General features: G+C 41.8%; 1 protein-coding gene across 1 annotated transcript in view; it reads left to right on the top strand.

Annotated features, from left to right (window-relative positions):
• The window catches only part of IKZF3 (IKAROS family zinc finger 3), a 30,330-nt gene that overhangs the window by 3,072 nt on the left and 2,857 nt on the right, over positions 1–24,401 (top strand). The window contains 6 exon segments of the mRNA XM_008505652.2: positions 1,600–1,653; positions 2,875–2,985; positions 14,691–14,951; positions 15,627–15,794; positions 16,777–16,893; positions 21,628–21,744. Of these exon segments, the coding sequence (XP_008503874.2) occupies positions 1,600–1,653; positions 2,875–2,985; positions 14,691–14,951; positions 15,627–15,794; positions 16,777–16,893; positions 21,628–21,744 (828 nt within the window).

Genomic DNA, 24,401 nt, shown 5'->3' with positions numbered 1-24,401 from the left:
TAGACCCACTATTGAGAGATGGGAGCTGAGTGCTTTCATTTAAGAAACAATACAACCAAATATTTAAAAAAACTTTGGATAGTTCTGTTGTGGTTTTCTTCTCTCTTCTCTTCTCTTCTCTTCTCTTCTCTTCTCTTCTCTTCTCTTCTCATCTCGTCTCGTCTCGTCTCTTTTCTCGTCTCCTCTTCTCTTCTCTTCTCTTCTCTTCTCTTCTCTTCTCTTCTCTTCTCTTCTCTTCTCTTCTCTTCTCTTCTCTTCTCTTCTCTTCTCTTCTCTTCTCTTCTCTTCTCTTCTCTTCTCTTCTCTTCTCTTCTCTTCTCTTCTCTTTCTTTCTCTCCTCTCCTCTCCTCTCCTCTCCTCTCCTCTCCCTCCTCTCCTCTCCTCTCCCTCTCCTCTCTTCTCTTCTCTCTTCTCTCTTCTCTCTTCTCTCTTCTCTCTTCTCTCTTCTCTCTTCTCTCTTCTCTCTTCTCTCTTCTCTCTTCTCTCTTTCTCTCTTCTCTCTTCTCTCTTTTTTCTTCTCTCTTTTTTCTTCTCTCTTCTCTCTTCTCTCTTCTCTTCTTCTCTCTTTCTCTCTTCTCTCTTCTCTCTTCTCTCTTCTCTTCTTCTCAGTTTGCCTTTCCTCTGGGCATCAGCCTATCCTCTGTTCCTGCAGCTTTTTTGGATAGCCTGATCTGATACTGGGTGGCTTTCCTGTAGAGTTAACAGAGCTTTTTATTTCAGTGTTGCAGAGACCACAAAAATGTTCCATATGGTGGTAAAGATAGCTAATGATGGGGTAAATGTCACTGGTGGTTAACACCTCACAGCCACTGCATGAGTCCTTCTCTTATGTAACTGCCAGGAATGAATTTTATGAGTCCTGGAGCTATTCTTTGTGTTTAAAGATGATAAAAGATTTTCTGGTATGTGAAAAGAAAAAAAAAAGAGGGGGAAAAAAAGATGGAGGAAAGAAAGGAGGAAGGAAGCAGGTAGCTGTGCCACTTCAGGAAATCAACCCTTGTGATAAGGACCTCTCACAACAGCAAAGCAATGAATAAAGACTTATCTGGACTGACTCTGGAGCAGGAGATGTAAATACCTGCAGCTTAGGTTGTCTTCAGAGCAGTCTGTTGAGTACTCAGCACTTCTGGAAACCAGGACACACATGTAGTAATTTTTTTTTTTCTTTGAATTCAGGGTTTCTACTCACACCCCTGTGAAAACCAAGTAGATCTCATGAGATAACAGAGGTTTCCCTTTGTATTGGAAAAGGAATGTAAAAATATCTTTGTGCTGTAGAGGAATTCACTTCCTGCAGAGTTCCTACCACTATGCTGTGCTCACAGGGTGAACAAGGAGTTGTTAAATGGAAAGTGTAAGTTACTCTGATCTATAATTGCTTGAAGTTCTAATCTTGAAGATCTAATCCCTTTTGGAGCACATGGCAGTGCTCAAGAAGTGCAGTGAAACATAATCATTTGCTGTGTATTTCTTTGAAAATATTGCTTTTTCAGTTTTTGCTTTTCAGCCACGAAAATGGGATTTTCTGAGATTAAAACAACTGTGTCATAAATGGCTCTACATATTAAGTAACTCAGGCTGCTTTCCTGTCTTTTGCAGATCCAGAGGCAGGTATGGACCTCAGTACTTCTCAGGATCAGCCCATGGCTGCAGGTACTGTGCTGCACAAGTTACTTTCTTTCATCCTCTTTGAAGATTGAAAAATTTCAGTGGAGAAAAATTAAATTAATTACATCTTGGTTAGAGTTCCCAGGACATGGAGTAGCACAGTCCTAAACACCAAGATGGGTGTGAAAGGCCAAAAGTTAATTCAGGAATTTAAATAAAACTGTGGAATTTAATATTGGGAAATGATACTAAAGGGAAAAAAGATTGTTGTAGTAGGAAGGGAAATGCTTTCAGAAGGAGCTGGAAGTTTGGGTTAGGGAAGCAGGAATAATGGGATTCTTTTGGTTGGCTGCATTTCTGAAAAATATGAAACCCAGCCTCTTGTGTGAGATGACAAGTGTTTTCCTTTTCTAGCTAATCAAAAAATAAATTTTTTTTAGATCAAATGTAATATTTTACTTGAGAAGAATTTTTTTCCCCTACTATCCAGCTGCTAACAAGTTGAACAGTGTTGATGTGAGCCTTAAAATTCACAGGATTGTTCTAAGGAAACCAAATACTGCTCTGAAATGTACAGAACTTGCATGACACTGAGTTAGTCTGTATGTGTGATGGATTTTATTTGGCCTTATTTGAAAAACTTCATGCAAATCAATTTCACTGTTGTTAAAAACTTGGTTTTTGCTCAGAGAAGAGGCTTGGATGTCCAGGACATGCTGCTGCCACTGCAGTCAGCAGCAAAAAGCTTTCTGGAATGCTGATGTTTAAACAGGCACCTGTGAAATAAGCAGAGAAGTGCAGCTGGGTTTCACAGAGGTTTCTGATGAAATGTTCTTCAGCAGCTCTCTGGGCCAGGGCCAGAATGATTAATATTTTGCCCAGAATGATTAATATTTTGCCCAGATGAACAAAGTGGAGCTGGGATTCCCTTTGCATGTGCTGAAGAGCTTTGCTTTACCTGCCAGCATCAGTGTCAGAATCAGAGATGAGTCTGGAGTTACATCCATGGGATACATCTCATTGTGAACAACGTGCAGAATAGGGAAATCTGAGCAAAAAAACTTAAAGACTTAAAGGTTTGCACGCACGGAGGAAACTGGTGTGTGACTTTGGGAAGCAAATCTCTTCAAAAACTGATGCATCCTTAGGAAGATGGTTGTGGGCCATCCTGAACAATACTGGGGAGTTTGTAAAATACTTTAAGGTGATCAACCTGGAGCATAAATAGTTCTGTTGTGTTTGTTTTTGTTTGGTTGTTTCTTTCAGAAGGGCAGGAGGTTCTGACAGAGTGTAATCTGAACAGATCTCAGGAAATGGAATGTATAGATAATGTGGAAGATATGAAGGAGCATGATCAGTCTAACGAAGAAGAAGGAGGTAAAGTCAAGATTAAATTCTGAAAAATAAGTTATATTTTGTCTTTTTACTCATCTGATTATGCAATGCAAGTGAATAGAAAGTTTAATCTGTATCATGGCTGTGTGTTTCCTGCTTATGTAAAAATAATAACACAATTAGTTAGAACATTCCCTAAAGGAGAAAACAACTCTTTTCCATTGGAAACCTCAACGAGCATATTATTCAGGTCACTTTTCTAGGATCTATGAAATATGGATAACAGGCTAAGAGAGATGTGCATTAATGTGTGGTGTAGCATACAAATCCTGAAAAGTAGTTTCTGTGTGGTAACTTGGCAATGATTTGGTTTTGGAAGGCCAAGTTACCTCAGATTCATAGAACCACCCAACCCTGCAGAATTTAGATTTGTAGCTGTGATCCTCTCCTTTAAGCTGTGGGTGAACAGGTGATGGGTCAGTTTTCCATGTTTAGTGTTTGATTTGCACAGTAAAAGCTTCCTACACATCTCTGACAGAAGTCACAGGTATGAATCAGATATTAAAGCAATATGCACTATTTTTTTTTATTTCATAGAATCATAGAATTGGCTGGGTTGGAAGGGACCTCAGAGATCATCAGTCCTACCTAAATGCATGTTTCTGCATATCTTTTAAAGCTAGTAGCCCTCTTCACTTCATAGATAAAAGATGAAAGCAGCTTCTCCTGGGCTCAGCAAGCTCAAGGTTTTGTGTTTGTGACACAGATGTGGAGCAAGAGGCTCTGAGTGGCTCCCTTGCTGTAGAGGCTCATGCACTGAAATCACAGCATGAATAAACATTCCTGCCAGTGAGCTGAGTCTGTTCATCTCTGCCAGGTCTCAACCACAAACAGTGAAAAACTCAGCCTGGTAGAGGATGTGGTGCACATATCCTGGGGAAAAGACAGATACTGTTTTACCTTTCGTGTTGCTGTTCAAGCACAGGATGTCCATGGCAGTGCAACAGTGTTGAGAGAAGTGATGATGCCTCTGGGGCTGGTTGGTAGTTTTGAGGTAGCATTTACCCATCCCATGAAAAGGATAAATCACAAAAGAGCTGTCCCTGCTTTGGTTGTTCCCTGTAACATATGTGATTGCTTTATTTTGGACTAAAAGGGAATGGTTAAATGTCTGCATTGTTAAAAATTGAACTTTTCCTATTTATTAGCAAAGTAAAAAACAAAACCACTGTGCTGGAGAAAACAAAACCAAAGTGCTGCACTAGCAAAAGAGCCCCTCAGGAGGGTGAGATTAATTTAATTCAGAATATACAGTATTGGTGCTGAACTGGTGTCTGGCCTTTCCTGACAGCTGATGGAGAGAGAGCCTGCAGGTCTTCTGACCAAATTTGGGTGTCTGGCTCAGGATGAGATGTCCCATGTCCCCAGAGTGGCTGCTTCTGAGCAGGACTCTGTAGGCAGTGGGGAGTATCTCAGGTGTAGATGTCTGCAGTGTCTGCTCTGCTCTGCTTACCCTAAAAAGAGAAATTTCAGGTTTTTATCCACAGAACATGGAAGGCTGGAGCCTTCTCTGAATCCAAGGCATGATCTCTTTCAGATCCCACAGCACATAAAATATTCACAGCTACATTCCTGCTGTTTCTCTGTCCCCTGCACCATTTCCACTCACACTGGCTCATTTCTACTGCTGTTCTTCTACTTGCTGAGCTGGGAAGCCAGGACAGGTTTTCTTTCAGGAATTCCTCAATGCTGAGCATCCAAGAGGAATTGCTCTGGTTTCTGGTTTTCCTTCCCATTCAGGGAGCATCATGGCATCAAGCAAGTCTTTTCTCCATTCCTGGATTGTCCTGTTGCCTTCAGTCCCAGTGCTCAGGCTCTTTTCCATAGATTTAAGTCAGGTATAACTTAAACACTTCTGAGAGAATGTTTATATTGATACTGCTCTTAAATATGATTAATTTTTTATATTGCTGCTGATCTCTTAGTCTCTCTACAAGTTGTTCTGGGATGCAAATACTGAACATTTACATCTCAAAGACAATGCTGTGAATATCAATAAAACATCAGGTCACTTTCTGATGGACGCCTGTACCATTAGAGTGCTCATTCATTATAAAGTGAGTAGGAGTCTCCTCACAGCACAGTGCTCTGCTCTTTGATTCTCACTCTAGGAATGAAGAGGTTATTGCTGGGAGAAAGCTGTTTTAAATGGACTAAAAGATAGCTGCAGGATCTCAGTGTAAAATGGCACAACATAAAATATATATATTGTGTTTACTTCAGTGCTTCACATCCAGTTCTCTACAGTCATTCTGATACTGGAATCACAATAAATCAAATATTTAAGCACACTGAAGTAGAACTCTACACTGTGTGTATATCAGGAGGTGCTTTTAAATGTCTTCCCAGTTCTCTTGCTGTTGGGCACTAAAATTCAGCACTAATCATGTCATTCCTACTGTATAAACTGCAGGTCAACAGCAGCAGCTATTGCTGTCCTTGTGGGTCAGTAACTATCTGTCTTACTTCTAGATAAGAGAAGCCACACTCTGTCAGTGCTGCCCTGGTGGGAGTACTATCATTTGAGGATCACTAACCCTGGTGAAAATGAATATTGAGTGTTCTCCAGGGCCACAGAATACAAATATGGGTTATGTTCTGCCTACACCTGAAAAGTCTGCTCTGTGGTTAAAAAAACAAAAGCTCCATGTAGCACTTTTCCAGGTGTGGTCATTAATGCCTTCATTGCTTATCAAATTTCAAGAGAAATAATGAAAAAATGTTTGTGTGGTTCTCATAAATGGTAATAATCATTGTATCAGGGATCCATCCCTTTTGTCAGAGAGCAGTTCCACTTCAGTATCTCCACAATTCATTGCTGATGAGAGCCTGGGGCTCAGAAACCTCATGTTTTTTGTTTAAATCCTGAACCCCAGCATGATCCATACCCACAGGGTTTGTTCCATCTGCTGAAGGCCATGGTAGGAGCATGAGGCCACTGACTCATAGACTGAGATCAAGCATTTGATATCCTGCTTCCCACTGCCTTGCTGTGTCTGTAACATCTTTTTCTTCAGTGCAATCGTGGTTTTTTCCATGTTTCAACAAGCATTCACAGTAAGTTGTAATCCTCCAGTTTCTTGGACTGTTTTTTGGTGAATCTTGCACCGTTTTAGTGGCTGGCACTCTAAATGCACATTGGGAACTTGCAGTGAGATTTTGAGCAGAACTTTGGTCAGAACTGAGGGAGGTGAAGTGCTGCTCCATGAAACCCCCCTTTTAAAAGGGTTTCAGCCCCCATGACTGCTGGGTGCAGGGCAAACAATCAGGCAGAAGGCAATAGTAATGTGGTAATTAAAAGCTTGATGGAGAACAAGAGAGAGAAAGAAGCAAAAAAAAAGGCAAACCTTTTTTTGCCTCAAGGGAATGGAAGCTGCATGCTGTGGTGCACATGGTGCATGCTTGCCTGCAACCATAAAAAGGCTCTGTTCCCGTGGTGCTTCCTGTATCTGGTCTGAAAAGAGACAAGAGATGAGACAGAGAGGGGGTTGAAGTGCTGAATTTCCCTTGTTTCTTATGTGACCCAACCATGTTACCTTTGGTGGCCAAGGTTGTCCTTAATTTAACAATTAGATAATAAAAAAAAACCTCACCATATTCTTTCATATGGGAGCACAGTCAAGTGTTTAATTATCTCTGAATTCCCTCATCTGTTGAGGCAGATGACTTTTTTTTTTTTTTTTTTTTTGGTGCTCTGAATGCTCGCTGGCTTTCATGGTTGTGAAATAAAAAGACATAGAAGCCACACTTGTGGTTTCTGGATGCTAATTGCTGCTGCACTTGGGTGTGTGAAAGGGGGGCAGTTAAAAGGCTGGAGGGGACAGGAGAGGTGTCAAAGCCTCGCTTTGGTGTGCCCTGAGGTTCCAGTGGTGCTGTGAGCACAGGCACTTATCTGCTAGGAAAGGAAGTGCCGTTTTTTATCAGAATATTACATCTCCCAAGCCCTGTGCTCATGGGACCCGGGGGTTATCTCACAACATCAGCACAATTTCACTTGACAGGGGATTTCTGTAAGTGTTAAACCCCAGGCAAGGTGTCTGTAGAGCTCAGCTGTGTCAGTGGCTGCCCATGAACTGAGGGTCCTGTCTGAGCTTTACCAAGGGAAGATCCTCCTGGCTCTGGTGGAGCTCTGCAGTGCTCTGCCCTGAGCAGCAGGAATGCTGCCAGGCACGTTCAGTGACATCCAGTGGTGTCACCTCAGCCTGGCAGTGATTGACATCAGCCCATCCTGTACTGTGGGTAGCCCAGAGCACCCAGTGCTGATGCTGGAACACTGATATTCTGCTTGCCTGCAAATAATCAGAAGAGTTCAGCTATTTCTTACTCCAGTTAACCCGTTATAGTTAACAGGACAGTGAGTTTGCTTTTGAGATACTCAATCATAGAATCATAGAATTGGCTGGGTTGGAAGGGACCTCAGAGATCAAGTCCAACCCTTTTACCACCGTTGAGGTTGCTAGACTATGGCACTCAGTGCCACATCCAGGCTCTTTTTAAACATCTCCAGGGATGGAGAATCCACTTCTTCCCTGGGCAGCCCATTCCAATGCTTGATCACTCTCTCCGTAAAGAAATTCTTTCTAATATCTAACCTAAATTTCCCCTGGCACAACTTAAGACCCTGCCCTCAAACTTTTTGAGATACTCTTGGTGGTAGCTGTCAACCCAAACAAGGTCTGCAGGGAGGCTGGGTGCACAGAGTTACTCAGGAGATGATGGATTTCCTTACATAACTTTTTGAACATCATTTTTCTTCACCTGTTCTATGGTATGTGTCTGGAGGTTCAGACAAAAATAATTTATTGAAATTAAAGGTGAGAGAAATGTCTGTTATTCCTTTGGCATCAAAACAGAATCTAGTCCAGGGGAGATGAGTTGTGGTGTGTGTCCCTGCCCCCAGCAGGAAATAAATGAAGATAAAGAAAACGGCCCTAGGAACACAGCCCACGTGTCAGTGCAGAAGAAGAATCCATTTTTAAACTATGGGTTGGTGGAAAGGAAATCAGTTCATTAAGTTTTGCCCCCAAACCAGGCAGTTCACTTGGCACAGGACATGGGAGTTGAAGGGGCAGCTTTACCATTGTTTGGGAAGTGAATCCCCAGAGGTCAGAACTTGGCTGAACCCCAGCTGGCAGATCCATGAGCATTGAAGTGAGGAAGGTGCCTTTCCCCTGGGCTTGGGTCTTGTAGCTGGCTGACTTTTAATTGAGTTATGCAAAGTTTGCAGAGTGTCCTGGGACCTCAGGCTGACCTGGAAATACTCTCAACACTGTCTCCCAGCTCACCACATCCCAGTGCTCCAGTTCTTGTTCCTGTTTTTGTTCCTTCACAGAAGCTGGTAGGAAGTTTGTTTAATTCAGAGCTCAGTTCCTTAGATTCTCCTTGTGTTGATTATGGTTACATCTTAACCAAGCTCCTCTCTTCAGTTTACAGGTGTTAAAATTCCATTGATCTTTATCAGATTTCCCTGTTCTTTGTATTTTACTTTCCCTTCTTGTTATTTTTTTCTTATATAAAACATGAGTAGATTGCCTTGTGACAAAGACTTTGGGGAAGTGGATTCAGAAAGGCTAAATGAAGCTACACTTCAGCTTCTTGGATTTGAAGATCATCTGAAAAAGCAGTTGACCAGAGATGATCATGCCTGAGTGCTCATATTAGTAATAGGTCCCTTGATATAACTAATGAAGGTGATTATCTGAATTTAACATGTGGCCTTTTTCAGTCTGACTGCTGGGTCCAGATGTTCTCTGATTAACTGTCTAATTGAAGTCTGATTTAATGGTTGGGGTTGTATCTGGCTTTCTGGACTTCAGGAATTGTGATTTCAGAAATCTTTTCTATGGGTGATATTATTTTCACTGTAACAGAAGGGAAGAACTGATACAGCTTCTATTTTTTTTTCCCCTTGTGTTTCTTTTGTTTTGGTTTTTTTTGGTTTTTTTTTGAGCAGGAGGCATCAAATATATTAGGATGTGAAAGGATAACTTTAACAGGTGTCATAAATGAAACCAAATTAATCTGGGACAGGTTTGGGACATCTGCAGGCTCAGGGCTGTGTGTTTCCTCTGACCCTCTGTGTTCCTGTGCAGCACAGGGGGCACAGGCCATGCAGGGAAAAAAATTAAATAAAAAAACCCCTAAAATAGTAAATCCCATGCTGGTTTTAGCATAGTACTAACCATGATGTTCTCAGCCATTGCCATTCTGCTTCCCCAGATCCTGTTTGCAGTGCCAGCTCAGTGTGTTCTGGTCTCTCTGCAGTTTTCTTGTTGAACCCAGTTTTGGTACCACTCTGGTTTGGAGAATATTTGTCCTGTAGCACAATTTCTGTTGCTGTCACTTTAACATCTTCTGAATGGAAGTGCTAAAAACCCCCACTGGATTATCCTGAGGCAGAAACTGGTAATAGATGGGAAGTATCAGCTCTGAAAATGCAGACTTACACAGGAATTTTTCTTTATAAGAAAACCCTTTGTATTTTAATAAGATGCTTTAAGAACTGTTACATAATTTAAGTTTCCAGGCTCACATGAGCTTGGAGATGATGGGTGTTGTTTGATTTCTGTTGTTGTTGTAATTAATTGTACAACTAGATAAATTATACTGTGCTTTAATGATACAAAGATACTGGTATTAATGAAGTAGAAAATGCACATCCGAGTGCTTGGAAAATGATGTCTGGTTTGGGGCTTGGGTTTTTTTGTTTTGGTTTTTTTTTTTCCTACTTTCCAATTCTAAGTGCTGCATTTCAATTTGATTTGTTTCTATTTTTGTTTCAAGTCACAATAAAACCAAGGAAACTCATTACCAGAGAGCACTCCACAAAGGGGAATTATGAAAGTTTCTTTCCTATTTTTAGCAGTGAAATTTCCACCAGGTGCATTCTGCCCTGGTTCATTTAGGAATTACCACTCAAGTGTGCTTTATATGGTATCTAAACAAAATACCATTTCTGGTATTCTGGGTTTTTTTTGTTTTTTTTTTTTTTTTGTACAGAAATGGGCACTGAGAAGGAGCACTAAGAAAATACCAGAAGGCACCAAGATAAAATCAAAGCAAATATATCCAAGTTATAACTTTTAGTAAACCAAGGAAATGAAATCTATGGATTTCGAGTGAAAAACACAAACTCTGAATGCAGCACTTGGGATTTTTAGTGCTGAGTAATCTGCTTTGGCCTTTGGTGGCCCAAAAAGGACCCCCCAGCTGTGGGGACACCTGAGCAGGACAAGGACATTGCCACCACCTCTTGGTGGCTGCTGCTGCCACTGCTGTGGAGCTGAAAGGTGACAGTGCTTCCAGGGAATTGCTGCTCCCTTTGTTGGCAAACAGGGATCTTGTAAAAGGGGGTTATAAAAAGGGAGCTTATCACTGGGGTCAGTGGAACAAACAAAGCTGGGTTGGGTCAAAAGGGCTCAAACTCCTTTCCTGTCCCTGGGGTTGGTACCTGCAGGGTGCAGAAGGCAGACGTGGGGAAAAGTTGCCTTATCTCTGCTTGTGTTGCCTCATAAAAAAAGGATACTCTTGTGTTGCTGTCATGTCCCTCCCCATTTTATGATTTCCCATTCCTTCCAGTCTCCAAACTGTCAATAAATACACCTATGTAGACGTCTAATTGTTTTCCTCTTGTTAATTATGGGAAAAACCCCATAGGTTCAGCATTGATTTTAGATTTTTTTCCCAACTGATAATCATGACAGGTTGCACTGCAAGTCTCTAATCTTTAAGGAATATGTGTGTGTTCTGTTTCATGACAAATCCTCCCCCACAGCATGTTAATTCCATCGTAGAAGTGTTTTTCATAAACAGGATTCTGACTTTTATTTGGAAACTCCACTGACTTTCTGTTTCCCTGCACACGTCTGTTCTGTTTCCAGCTGCTCTGAAGGTAGAGGAATCTCCTGTTCTGGGAGGGGACCAACTCTAACATGTGCACACTAGGTTTGGGGTTTTTTTGGCTATTTCTGAGGATGATTTGGGGAGATGATGGTGATGAATCATCAGTTAATACCTGTCAAATCCAGGTCGTCACAAAAATCCTTCCATACACACAGCTAGAGACTCCCTTCTTGTTCTTCAGCATCTGAATCCTATTAACAACTGTCAAAACCTGGTAAACTATTTATATGCTTTCACAATTTGTTTAATTGGATAGTTAGGAAATGGCATACAAGAAAAGCTTATCTTTTTCCTTTTTTTTTTTTTTTTTTTTTTTTTTTTTCCTTTAGTCTGGCTGAACATCTGTAGCATTAGGGGCTCATTATCTCTGAATTGGCATAGCAAATCAGCAGCATCATTAAAATGCCACATTAAGATGATTAAGTTTCTTTGTTATCCAGTTGACTTCTTGCATGTGCTGAGGATTTCATGATTATGACCCCACTCCTTGTAAAACACTTGAACAACATCACCCTTTTGTGCCGTTGTCTTTAATAGCTTCTGGGTTTTATTCTTTCTGCTTTTCATGCCACTACTGGTAAACTTTGCGTAACAACAGTACAAAACTTACATTCTTTTCTTTGTATTTGATGCCAAGGTCTTGGATTAAATATAGTAACTGGGTTTTTTTTCCTTCTGAGACTTCCTCCTGCAGAGAATAGCTCAGATAACACTCTGGCTTGTCCTAATTGTTTGCTGCGTTTGACTTCTTTCTTTATTCATGCATTTTATGGAACTTCTACAAGCTCTGTTCATGTGGTTACTCAGTCTGAAGTTGCCACCGCAGCTTTATTTTGGATTTTTTCCAGAACCCATTGTTTTTACAGTGTTTCAGGTGAAACAAAAATATTACTCTTGGAGTATGTCTTTCATCTTGTAATCATCTCCCCAGGAAATGAAACCGTGTGCATCAGCCTGAACACATCACACTGGTGCTTTGTTGGGTAAAATCTACAACATTTCTTTTCTGCAGTCTGTGTTACCTTCATGGGCTGCCTCAAGAAAAATAGTTGGTTGGGTTGGACACCATGAATGTTTTTGTCCTCAGACCTTTACCTTTCCTGAGCACAGAGATGACAGCACTTCTTTTTCCAACCAGAGGAACTTTGTTAGCACTCCTGGGGATAATTGGGCTTTTCTTCTGTTAATTCTCCCCTTTTCTACTCAAAGTTACAGCTGCCTTTGGTTAAGGTGGAGCTGGCTGGAAGCTCCCTAATCCCATGAAAATATCCATTGGTAGGATTTCCAAGTGGGAGATACAAACTTTTCCAGACAGCTGCCAATCTCCTGATCTCACCCAATCCCCTCACATGTCATTGCCCAGAGGAAAAGTCAGGGCTGAAAAAGGATTTTGGTTGCTTCAGACCTCTGCAACCAATTGGTTAATGTAAGGCTGACCCTGTGCTGAGGCAGCTTCTGCTCAGACTGCCTTGAACCAAAGCTTGCTCCAGAATTGCTGTCAGGAAGGTAGAGGAGACTCAATAAATGGATATGTCAGGACAGCAAAAAACATCCAACCCTCCCCATGGAGCTCAAACCAGTGCTCACAGCTCCAGTTTAGCATAACTAAAAGAGTGAAAAGCTGTGAGCCATGGACTTGTGGTGAGAAACTAGAAAATGGTAGAGCTGTCATCTCAGTTGGGGGTTACAGCTACTCCTCCTCTGCTCAGCAATTGCATTTGATGCAGACAAAAGGTGAGATGTTAAGTAGAAAGTGGGAATTGAAATTCTTTCTGAAAGTACCAGCAAGGTGCAGCTGCAGTGTGCACTTCCTTTTACCATGCTGTGCAGGATGTAGCAAATTATTTTGGAACTGCCTCCTTTTGAGAGGGAAAAAAAGAACCAACCCTCCAAAACCCCCCCCCCCCCTTTTTTTTTTCCCTTTTTTTGAACAGCAATTCTGTTGAAAGCTGCTTTCAGCAACTGGCAATAATTTTTCCTGAGAATGATGGGAATGGATGCATAAACTAATTTGAGAGGAGTCTTGCTAGCAGGATCACTCTCACGCCCTCAGACCTGAAGTTGGCAGCAGAGGAAGTCCTGCTCCAGTGGGAGGAGGAATCCACAGGGTGTGGAGCTGAGCTGGGAATGAAGGAAGGGCAGAGAAAAATGGCTCATTTGGAGGTGAATCCAGACCTCCCTGTCTGAGCAAACACCCAAACCTGCAGGAGCTCTTCTGGGATGAGGGCAGTCAGTCCCAGCACCAAATATTAAAAAATATGTAGGACAGGGGGATAAAACCACAAAATATGGGGATAAAACCCATCCTTCTATGGGTATCATCGAGGAAGAGCCCCAAGAGCAATCGTGGATTCTTGTGTGGGATGAGGAAATTATCACCCACCTGTTTCTCCCTCCTCACTGCAACCCAAAGTAAGACAGGTGGGCAGGGCAGTGCCTACATTTTGGAGAGGAGTTCTTTTTATCATGAAATTATAGTAGAAAACTCCAATTCCATTAAAGTATTGGCTGCCAGATCTTTGTTTTTCAGTGCTGCTTTTATGTTGCCACCTCATTTTTGCTGTCACCCCTTGTTTGTTCTCAGCATTTGATGTGGTTTGTTACTCAGAACCAGAGCTAATCCATATTCAGCAGTCCGTGTTCTGTGCTTTGGAGAAAGCACAAGTGATTAAATGCCATATTTAACTGTCTAACCCTCAGTTTGAGAGAGGAGCAGGTGGCCATGAGAATAATACTTTCAAACAGGAAACTGTATTTCACCTCTTAGTGCTTTTCTTTACTTGGTAGCTTGAGGCATAACTTCAGTTTCAGCCATAGCCAAGTTCTGGTCTTGATGGAGAAGCTGGCTTGAAGCAGGAAAAAGCCATCCTGTTGGTCAGGAAGGATTTCAAGGCAAGTGCTGGTAATGGTGGAGTTAATAGTGGAAAAGAAATTCAGCATCATGAGTTGGGAATCATCAGCTGTTTATACAGTGTGACCAATTCACTTGTATTATTGTTAGTAAATGATTAGCTGCTTGGTCCCTTCTCTTGTTGTGAAATTGCACTGGTTAAAAGCTTTGGCTTGGCTGGAGGTCCAGGGACTTTGCCACTTTCTCACAGTATCTTTTAACAAATCTTTTCACATTTCTAGGATGCAGTTAGAGGAAGTCTTTACCCCACCTCTGCTCTGTTTACTCACATAGTAACCTTATGATACAGGTAGTGAGGTTATCCTCCCACATTTCACATCTTGGGATAAAAATTGTAATTTGCAAGTGAAAATTTGAGTTCCTGATTAGGAGTAGGTGATAAGAATTTATTTCATGGGAGCACTGGAAGGCTTAAGCAGGATGAAACATATTTCTTTGGCATGTTTCAAGCACCAGAGGTTCCACAGGAAGATAAAAGTATCCTTTCATCCTTTCAAAATTGTGTCTCGTTGTATTTCTGCAGCCTAATTATGAGTTTTGGGAATAAGTAATTTCTTTTGGACACTGAATAGTGCCCTGTGTTTGCAGGAGAAGTGTGTGCTGCATTGTGCTTTTATAATGTGTAGAAGGAAATTATCCATCAGTGGTAATTAACAGACAGATTAATGTTTTTAGATGCTATCTCACTGAGTATGATTAAGTGTATATGACCCAGGAAGAATCACATCTCAGCTGCTCTTGTTCATCTTTGTGTGTTTAAGTAAAGCTTTTAGGAAGTCTGATAATGTAATTCTTTGTGAGTTTGTTTTCTAAGATACTTCACTGTGCCTGAGATGAGGGTGTTTTTAACTTTTCTGCTTTGTTTTACCTGCAGATGATGCCATTAAAGTGAAAGGGGAATACAGTGAAAGAGAGGAGAGTGCTTTAAATGCAGAGCCTATGGAAAACCCAGAAGAATCTGAAATGCCTTACTCCTATCCCAGAGAATATAATGAATATGAAAGCATTAAACTGGAAAGACATTCTGGTTCCTATGACACTGGCAGGCCAGCCAGTGGAAAAATGAATTGTGATGTCTGTGGATTAGCCTGCATCAGCCTCAATGTCTTGATGGTTCACAAACGTAGCCACACTGGTAAATATCTCTGTTATTTTTGTAAGAACTGAATACTGACAGGGTAATCACTGGTAATCCAGACTATGGTTTTTTTTAAAAAAAAGACACCAAAAATCAGGATCTCCTTGTTCTGTCCATGATGCAACACATGATCTCTAGCAAGTTACTCTCTTTTCTGTCTCACTTCGCCCACCTTCCTCCTTATAGGATTTAATGTTACTAAAATGCTTGTGAGGCATTTTAAGAAGTTTGGATGAAAGGCACTATGTCATTTAAGTATTTCAGCCACAAGACACAACTTGGATTGGTTTTGTGCTGCCATTTCCAGTCTGTGTTTTTATTTCTCTCTGCACTTTGGCATCAAACCATTGAGCATCTTAGGTTTTGACCTGCAGTAAGATAAGACTGGTTGTTTTTTTTTCCTTTTTCTAAACATTGCTGGCTTGTTGAAACCATCCTCCTCCAGAACACTGATTCCCATGGAAAACCTGTGCAGTGTTTTCCATGGTCATCCCAAGAAGCTCAGACACCAGGGCTGTGTGTAACTCCCAGCGCAGCCAGCGGACGAGCTGCGTGTGTTGCTGCAGAGGGAAACTGACCCAGCATCTCATTCATTTCCAAAAAGGAAAGCATGTGAGGATAGGATGATACCCACATAACCATTAAATGTCCTTTTCTGTGTGTCATTTGAAGGTGAACGGCCATTCCAGTGTAATCAGTGCGGAGCTTCCTTTACTCAGAAGGGAAACCTCCTCCGCCACATTAAACTACACACAGGGGAAAAACCTTTTAAATGTCATCTTTGCAGCTATGCCTGCCAGAGGAGGGATGCGCTGACAGGTCACTTAAGGACACATTCTGGTAAGTGACTTCAAAGGCACTTGATGTGTTTCAGATGTGTGTCACCAGGACACTAGATGTGTGGAAAGTAGTCAGGCAGCAAAGTTCACTCAGTCAGCCTAGTTCTGAGGAGCTGAGAAGCAGTGACCACCCACTCTGTGCAAAATAACTCCATGGTGCTTTCAGATGTGTGGAGCTGGCTGTGCCTGCAAGCTCTGAACGTGAGGAGTAGTGTGAAGTCAGGCTGTGTGTTGGGACTCTGTCCTGACCCTATCAGAGCTCCCTCTGGGAGCATCATCCAGGACTGCCTGGATAACACCTTGCTGTTGTGTAGTGCCTTTCATCTGAAGATCTTAACATGCTCAACAAGCCTGGTAGGGTCGTTCCATTTTACAGATGGGAGAAATGGAGGCACAGAGCTGAGGTGACTTGAATACCAAACCAGATATATACGGATTAATCTTTGTTCCTCTGCTTCTGCAAGGGCCAGGTTGTGCTTACTCTTTGTGTAGATCCTATGGGGCCTAGAAAGAAAACATTTATTCTAAATGATAGATATTATCTCTGCCCTGAGCTTCACAGAAAAGTAAAATAAAAGGTTCAACCTCACAAAGAATCAAGGTTAAAAATGAGATTATCTGACGTGGATAGATGAGATTCTGATTTAATCAGACCCAGCAGACTGGTGGCTGGACCCACCAGCACACTGCTGAAAACACCATGCTTCAAACATGTGTGGTCATTGGGACTGAAGGTTTTATGAGCTGACTTGTTAAACCCAAGTGAATCCCATAGATAAGAGAACAATTGCATTAGCAGTGGGGAGTGTGATCTCTTTGCACCAGACACAATACAATTACACTGCTCATTAAAAAAATAACAAATGTAAAGCATTCTCAGTGAGCTGGATGTACACAGCTCGTAACTACAGAGGTGAATGTCAGGGGGACAGCACTGCAGGAGTCTCTTGTGGCTATTTTACACCATGCTCTTGTTTTTCTAGTGGAGAAGCCATACAAATGTGAGTTTTGTGGAAGGAGCTACAAGCAGAGGAGCTCATTAGAGGAGCACAAGGAGAGGTGCCGTACTTATTTGCAGAATGCTGGCACATATGAGGCTGGTGAGTTTACCACATGAGGGTGGGTTTTTAGTATGTCAGTAAAAGTAAATGATTGCCAGAACATCAGCAAGTTTTGATTTTCATGAGAACCTGTACACACTGTGACTGTGGTTTTATGTTACAGTCAGTACTCTCATGGTGCCAGTCACTCCAAGATGTCCATGTGAAAATGGAAAACATGATACCTACCATAGATTTCTGCCTTTTAAATGATTCTCATGGTTTATATTAATTTCAGAAGAGCAGCATTTCACTTATCCAGAATCTGCTCTGCAGTTGTTACTGCAGTAGGATGGCATGCCTTAAATTGGCCTCAGAGAAAATGTGACTTTCCAGTACACGATGTGGCTGTGCCCTTAAGACCTTTGCACTTTAAAGAATATTGCAGTGGTTTTAGTTGAGTAGTGAGTTTTCTAAAAAACAGGAACTCTGATCTTCTGAGGCATTTTTATTCAGTTCTCTGGTGTCAGTTCTGTGTGGGATGAGAGACTGGGCAAGGCTGGGAAGGACCTCAAGAGGTCAGTTGGTGCTTTGATTTGGTTGATTTGGTTTTCTGTCCCTTAAGTGCTGCATTTTGCACTTGGGTTTAGTGAACACTTTTTTTCATTTCTGACCAACTTCCTATTTATCCAAATCACTTTGAATCTGGGTCCTCTTCTCTGAACTCCTTGCAGCCTTCTCCTTTGGAGGCATCTTTAAGCACAAGTACACTCTGCACGCCATCAGACAGTAATTAATTAAAATACTGAAAATCATCAGGACCCCAGTAACCCTTCTGTTTGCTTTTCATGTTCCAAATGCACCAGTGTGGGGATATTTCTGAAAGAATGGTTTTATGTAGCAATATTGTCAGAACGTGGCTGGGTCCCTGATAACAATCTCTGGTCACATTGTTCTCACTGCACAATAACTCACCCCTCTGTTCCACTCTCCATTATTTAGTGACTACACAGAGATGCTACAGGAAGCAATGCCTCTAATTTGAGCTCAGCTTTGTGCTTTAGGGGGTTGTTAACAATGCCCACATGTTCTACACCTGATATTCATATTTATGGAGTGACAGGAACCACACTATGGGAAGAATTCCATGCAGGCTCAATGGTCATTTCTTCACACTCTGGGCTGGAAGGAAGGTGTCTGCTCTCTGTATACCTGTAGGATGACACCATGGGTAGGTGACAGTGCTGCTGGAGAGGTGGCTCATCACCCAGTGAGTGTCAGAAAACAGAAGTAGTCATTCCTGAGGGATAAATCACATCTACACAAACATTTTCTTCTTCTACATAAGATCACAACTGAAGTGTGTGTACAGGTGAGCCCAGAGACATCTGGGGTGAGGTGAGGGGGGACTTATGGAGGAGACAGTGGCCCCAGTTGAACAGTGGTTAGGACATTGGACTAAGCTTCATCCTTCTGCTGTCTGAAACACCATGGTTAGCAGCTTGACTTCCCATGGAATTCCAGAGGCACCCATGAGATCACTGATCAAATCTAACAACAGGATGATTTGTTTGGGCCACAGAGTTTCTTTCAGCATCCTTGGAGTGTTTATTGATTTCTGGCCATGCAGCTGAGCATCAGAAGTATTGGTCTGGCAGGGTGCTCAGGATCACAGGTTGGAATAAGCAAAGTGCTTTGGAAGTCTAGATTTATCCAGTTTTTCCCAGTGTAACTTCCAGCAAAGCACTTGGCCATTTCTGTCAATCCAGCCTGAAATTTATTTTTGGATCCATGTTATAGTTAGATAATTAGTTCTTTAAACTAATGACATGATGTGCAGTGGAATCATCCAGTGGGAGACAGGGCATCATTATTTCTCTCTGTTTGAGAAATCTTTAGAGAATTCTGGGTGATTAAAAAAGTTTATTGAATACTAAATATTATTCTTGGACTTCCAAAGGAAAGAGGTGATTTTAAGTTAGCTTTTGGGTCAAGAAAGCAGTGCAGTAGGAGAGCACCAGTGTAACCACCTGCAGATTCTGTTTCCCTAAGGCTGTATTATGAACACATTGTCAAAGACCTTTTGTGGCCCATAAATAGATTTCTGTCTTTTTCTTTAGGAAAAAATGGCCATTAGGAAGAAGCAGGAAATCTTAATGTGAAAGACAAGACCCTGAGCATTACAACAAAATGCAGACAGCCCTCGAGCTGGCAGATTGATACTTACAGATGTCCCAGAACACATTATGTAGGTCAGGAGTTGCTGTCTCTGCAGCAATCTCGACTGAGTACAGACTATTGTTACCTCTGCAGGAAGCTGCTTGTCTGGCCTCTTGACACTAATTTAATAAAGTCCCCTTGGTGACACATAAATAACACTGAGAGGACAAGCAGTCACTGATGGGATGTGGGCACTGTCCAGTGTGTCCAGGGCTGGCAAAGAGGACTGACAGAAACTTCCCTCTTTGGATTCTGTCAGAAGATAGAGAAAAAAAATTCTGAAAATGTGAAATTAAAGTTCTGACAGACCATGAGTACAGCTCATGAAGTGAAAGATTGAAGAAAAGAGGAACTAGAAGAACAAATTAAGAAAAATGAAGAATTGGTAGGGACCAGGGAGCTGCTGTTGTGCCATGCATGAGTTGGTTTTGTTTTCTTTATGAAGCACACTTTTCCATATACAGCACTGTTTGTGTTATCATCTTGTTTCAGGGTAGCTGTGGGTTGTTAAGATTTAAATTACTGTTAGCAATGCCTTGTGCAATGATCCTGTCAAGATGACAAGCTGTCTGGGTTGGGGATAGTTCAAACCTTGAACTGCAGTTCCCTAAAGGTAATGCAGAGAGCTCAGAAAGCATATTCCAGGTTTTGAAGCATGAGGATTACACAGAAGAAATTAAAAATCCTGTAACATTATTCTCAAGAATTAACTTGAGCTTCCAGGCAAAATCCAAAGGGGGTGATTATATTCTGCCTACCTAACTTTCCCTTGTAATTTCACCTTAATCTGATGTTTTGACTCCCTTTATGTAAAGTGTTGGGTCATGTCTTGGTTTTTCATGCTGGAGCAGGTGCATTTTTAGCAGCTGATAAATATATTTATGCAAATCTAAACACACCAGTGAAATTCAGAATAAGAACCAGACCAGCCAAGCAGGGTGTTACTACCTTTGGGTCTGGTTATCATGTACCCCATGGGGTTACATCCTGAAGAACCAGGGTAGTGCTGAGCCTGGTTATCCCATCCATCCTGAGTCATATTCGTGGCTGGTGCTTGTGGCATTGAGTCCTTAGGAAGCACTTCACATTTTCAAAATGCTGAACAAACATTCACAAATGGTTCTGGCTGAGGTTTGGTGAGTCATGGTTTGGGCTGACTGAAACTCATATGAGATCAATAACAGCACAAATAAACAAGCAAGGAGTGACTGACTTTGAAATGTATAGGGAAATGCTGCACGCTGGGCTGGGGAAGGATGAGACTGCATTTTTATCTCTTGCTGTACTTGGCAAACAGTAATTTAAGTCCAGCACTTCATAAAAATGCATTTAGCAGGACTGAAGGGGTGCTGCAGGGCTCCTCTTGTTTTCCTCTGGCAGTGCTTCTCTCCTCATAGATACTGAGGCACACTGGGGCAATGCTGCAGTCACACTGCAGCCAGGATTCTTTCACAGCAAGATCTGAGCTTTTCTACTACCTTGAAAGTCAATTATCCTTCCTTGCCTTTGTTTCCCTCTCCTTAGATAACACCTCTCACAGCCATGGCCAATCTCTTCAGACATGTCTGGTTTTCCCCACATCACATTCACTTAATGCAGAAACTCTTTGTGCTGCTTTTTAATATAAAAACACCACTGGGGACACTTGGTCCTCAGGCCAGAGCAAGCTTTTAGGAGGGCAATGCTCAGTATCATTTGGGCAGTAATGAGATGAGGTGGCAGTCCTGCAGCTCTGAAATGATGAACAGGTTTTGGGGAGAGCCCTAGAATTCTGCCAAGGGCCCTGTCTGGAGGGAGTGATGGTGGGGGACATGTACTTTTCCTAAAATTAGAAATTCTGGAGGATGTAGTGAGCTTTAAACCACCTAATGCTAATGCTTACAGGGGTCTCAAAGAGAAAACTTGCTGAAGTAGTTTTAGCTGTAAAAATGAAGCCATAACAATACCTGAAAAAAAGAGTTAAATGTGAATATTTAAATATTCTGTTATTTTAATGGAACATGGACTTACAAGTGTCTTAGTGATTTAAGTAAGACTTCATCTAAGTGTGACTGATGTCTGAACAGCATAGTGAGAGCACTAAATATCTTGTACTGCAGTTTGGGAGTGCTGTGTTGGGCTGCAGGTGTCACACAGTCTTACTCAGAATAAAAAAGAAAGGCAAACAGAGTTGCTGTCTCCATCTACGTTTTACAACCAAGACTTCCAGGCAGTTCATTTTACACTTCCTCTTGCTGATGAAGATGTGGGGTTTGTATGCTTTGTGCTCTCCTTGCACGAGCTCAGGGCTGCAAGATAATTCTGTGTTGCTGAGCTGGGTTCCACTGACCACAGCTGGTGCCCAAGATGCAAAGAACCAGAACGACAGAAAAAGCAAAACCAGGTTCACATCAGATCTCCAAACTGTTTCCTCCCAGTTAGTGTGGCAAACTCTGGAGATTAAGCCATTCATCTCTTTCTTTTTTTTTCTTTTTTCTTTTTACTTTATTTTTTTTTTTTCCCCTATTCACCTACGTGATGGTTTTGTGTTTTGTTTTGTTGTGTTTTTTTTTCTTTTCACATTTTCCAAACTAGCAAGCGTGGAGGGAAGGCACAGCAAGGCAGAGATGGGGACTGAAAGAGCCCTTGTGCTGGACAGGCTAGCAAGCAACGTGGCAAAGAGAAAAAGCTCAATGCCTCAGAAATTTATTGGTAAGAACAAAAAACCTTTTCATGTGCAAGTTGGTAAGCTACAGTAGAATGCCTCTGCTTATTTTAAATATCCTTCTGAAGTTTATAATGAATACAAAAGAATTTAAATAAAGTGGCTTCGATTATTCTGATGTTTGAAGTGATCTCTTGGAGGGTTTTGATTAAAATCAAAAGTTTATTCTGTTACTTAATCGGGATGGAAGGTTCTGTTGTGCTTTGTGTAGGCAATTTGTAAATATATTTTATGAGCCTCCATGTGTTGTTTTCCATACCTATGCATCTGAAATGTTCTCTGCTAGGTTCTTCACAGGGGAAGGACAGGAAGGCTTAAAGCTGGTGAGAGCTGGGAGCTCTTTTTAGTCAGCAGGAGCTGAAGACACTTGCAGGATGCATGTGTGGTGGAATAAAGCCTAAAGACAGAAAAGTATTGGATTTCTGTTAGTCATCCTGCTGAATTTTAATATGATTTTAAAATATCAAATCCTTTCTTGTGGTAATTTAAGCAACAAGATGTTTCCATAGCATTTTCTTTGCATTTAATTGTATATGATCAGAGTTTTGCATGCTGGGGATAGTAAATACTAGTTTGGCAGGTTTTGTGTTTCAGTGATCCTTGTGTCTGGGCTTACCACCTCACATTGTAAGAAGAGAAAATGCAACTCTTGTGTCCTGAGTACAGACCTGACTGAGTCAGCAGTTCTATAGCATTAGTCCTAATAATTAGTCCTAATAATGCCTGATTTGTTGTATCCTGCATGCTTCTGAAAGGCAATGAGCAATGGTTGTTCTGCAGAAAATTCCCCCCCTCAACCTGGGGGGTTTGGAGCCCACATTGGGGGGAGGTGTGGGGTGCAGGCTGGTGACAGACAGACAGGCAGACAGACAGAGGGATGCTCTGAGCACTTGGCTGCAACACCCAGGGCCAAATCCTGGGCAAGCTGTGCTGCTGCTCCTGCCATCTAGCCAGAAAAGCAACTTAGCTGTAGCTGAGACTGAATCTGGTGGGCAGCACTGGGCTTTTGGCAGGGAAAGCTGGGAGCTTTTAGCTTTAAAAAGGTGACCTTTTTGTGGTGAGGGGTGAGGTGACACCAGCATGCTCCATCCAAGTACCTTTGGGTGCTTCATAGTGAAACTGTTGATGGTGGGACTTAGACCTTGCATGGCATGCTGTGGTTCTGCCAGTAACACAAATGCAAATGGGTTTGAGAAGTTTTAGTCTCTTTTTTTTTTTTTTTTTTTTTTTAACACATCAGCTTCAGCCTCCTGTGATTTACAACTGCTACCCAGTCATTCTTTCTGTATTTTCTAAAAGATCTCTGCAGCAGGATGCAGCCACTCAGCACACGCATTAAGTGCTGATGTTTTCCTGGTTTGTTTTAACTTGTCATGGCCTGGGATAGACCCCTTTTTGATTTGGGATTGTGCTCAGTAATGTGGGCTGCAGGTGGCCTGAACTGGTACCTGGATTGGTGCTGTGTCATGTAGGGAAGTTTGGGAGAAGGTGAAGGACCAGGACACTTCACCTAAAGGAGCAAAACAACCCATTTCTGAAACCCACTGTTTTTCTAGTACCTGTGACTGGTGTCTTCTTGTCAGGTAACATAGAAAAAAAAAAAAAATTACTCACTTGGTCCCTTTTAGCCCTGGGAACTCTGTTTGCAAGAGCAGCCTGTCCGACCTTGGTTTGACTTTTGTGACTTTCTGAACTGTACGTGTAGGAGTGCAAAGCTGCCAGGACAGCTCTGGGATTTCTTGGGAAACAGCATTCTTGGAACGGGTGCTGATTTTTCATTTTGTCAGGAAGAAGGGATAGAGATGGATACTAACAAGGCATCTTTGTTTGGCTCGTTTCTGTGAATGAAGCCTATTGATTGGGGAAAAAAAAAAACAAAAAAACCCCCACTTTATTATTTGAGGGCTCTACAGAGATTCATACACAGACCAGGAGTTTTGCCCACTTTATTTTTCACATTTTCATTTTCAGTGCTACCTCCTGTGCACAAATATAAGTCTCAAATAAGGACATAGATCTGCAGGCCACATCCTTGTCTCCTACCCTCTGCACTAGGCCCCCTTCCAAAGGCTTCTGCAAAGATTCTGTTCCCAGCTTTTCCTTTAGTTACAAGTGAATAAGGATTCAGATGGAAGTTTGATTTTGTCTTTCCTGTTTTGCTGCAAATTTCTATTTTACACCCACATGGATCAAATCTGCAACTCCCTCCTGGCTTGATTAATGAGCAGGTTATTTTATTTAAAAAAAAAAATAATAAAAAATAGCCCAGCACCTTCAGCTGACCCAGGGCAGTCAGTGCATTTCTGGCAGAAATCTGCTGGATTTAGAGCCAGCAAAGCCTCACTGAGCAGCACATGAAGCATCTCTCAGGGGAGTTCTGAAGCTTTTGCATTGCACTGAGAAAAACAAACAAAAAAAAAACAAAAAAAAGGGAAGGTATTCTCCCAACCAGGGATTGCTCTGTAAATGAGCACTAGAGAACCTGTAAATTTAATTTTTCCTGCAGTGTTTTCAGTCAGTTTGTGGCACTGTGCCTGGTGGAAGCAAAATAAACCCTCAGCCTCTGCTCTGTGTGTGGTGCTGGAGCTGGAGGTGCTGGGCAGACAGTCAGCACTTTCTGTGGCATTTTGGGGCAGATTCAGCC

This window comes from Calypte anna, chromosome 27 (genome assembly GCF_003957555.1).
Source record: "Calypte anna isolate BGI_N300 chromosome 27, bCalAnn1_v1.p, whole genome shotgun sequence".
In the NCBI taxonomy this organism is placed as follows: domain Eukaryota; kingdom Metazoa; phylum Chordata; class Aves; order Apodiformes; family Trochilidae; genus Calypte; species Calypte anna.
Note: the sequence above shows the minus strand (reverse complement) of the source record. Positions and strands in the feature narration are given on the sequence as shown.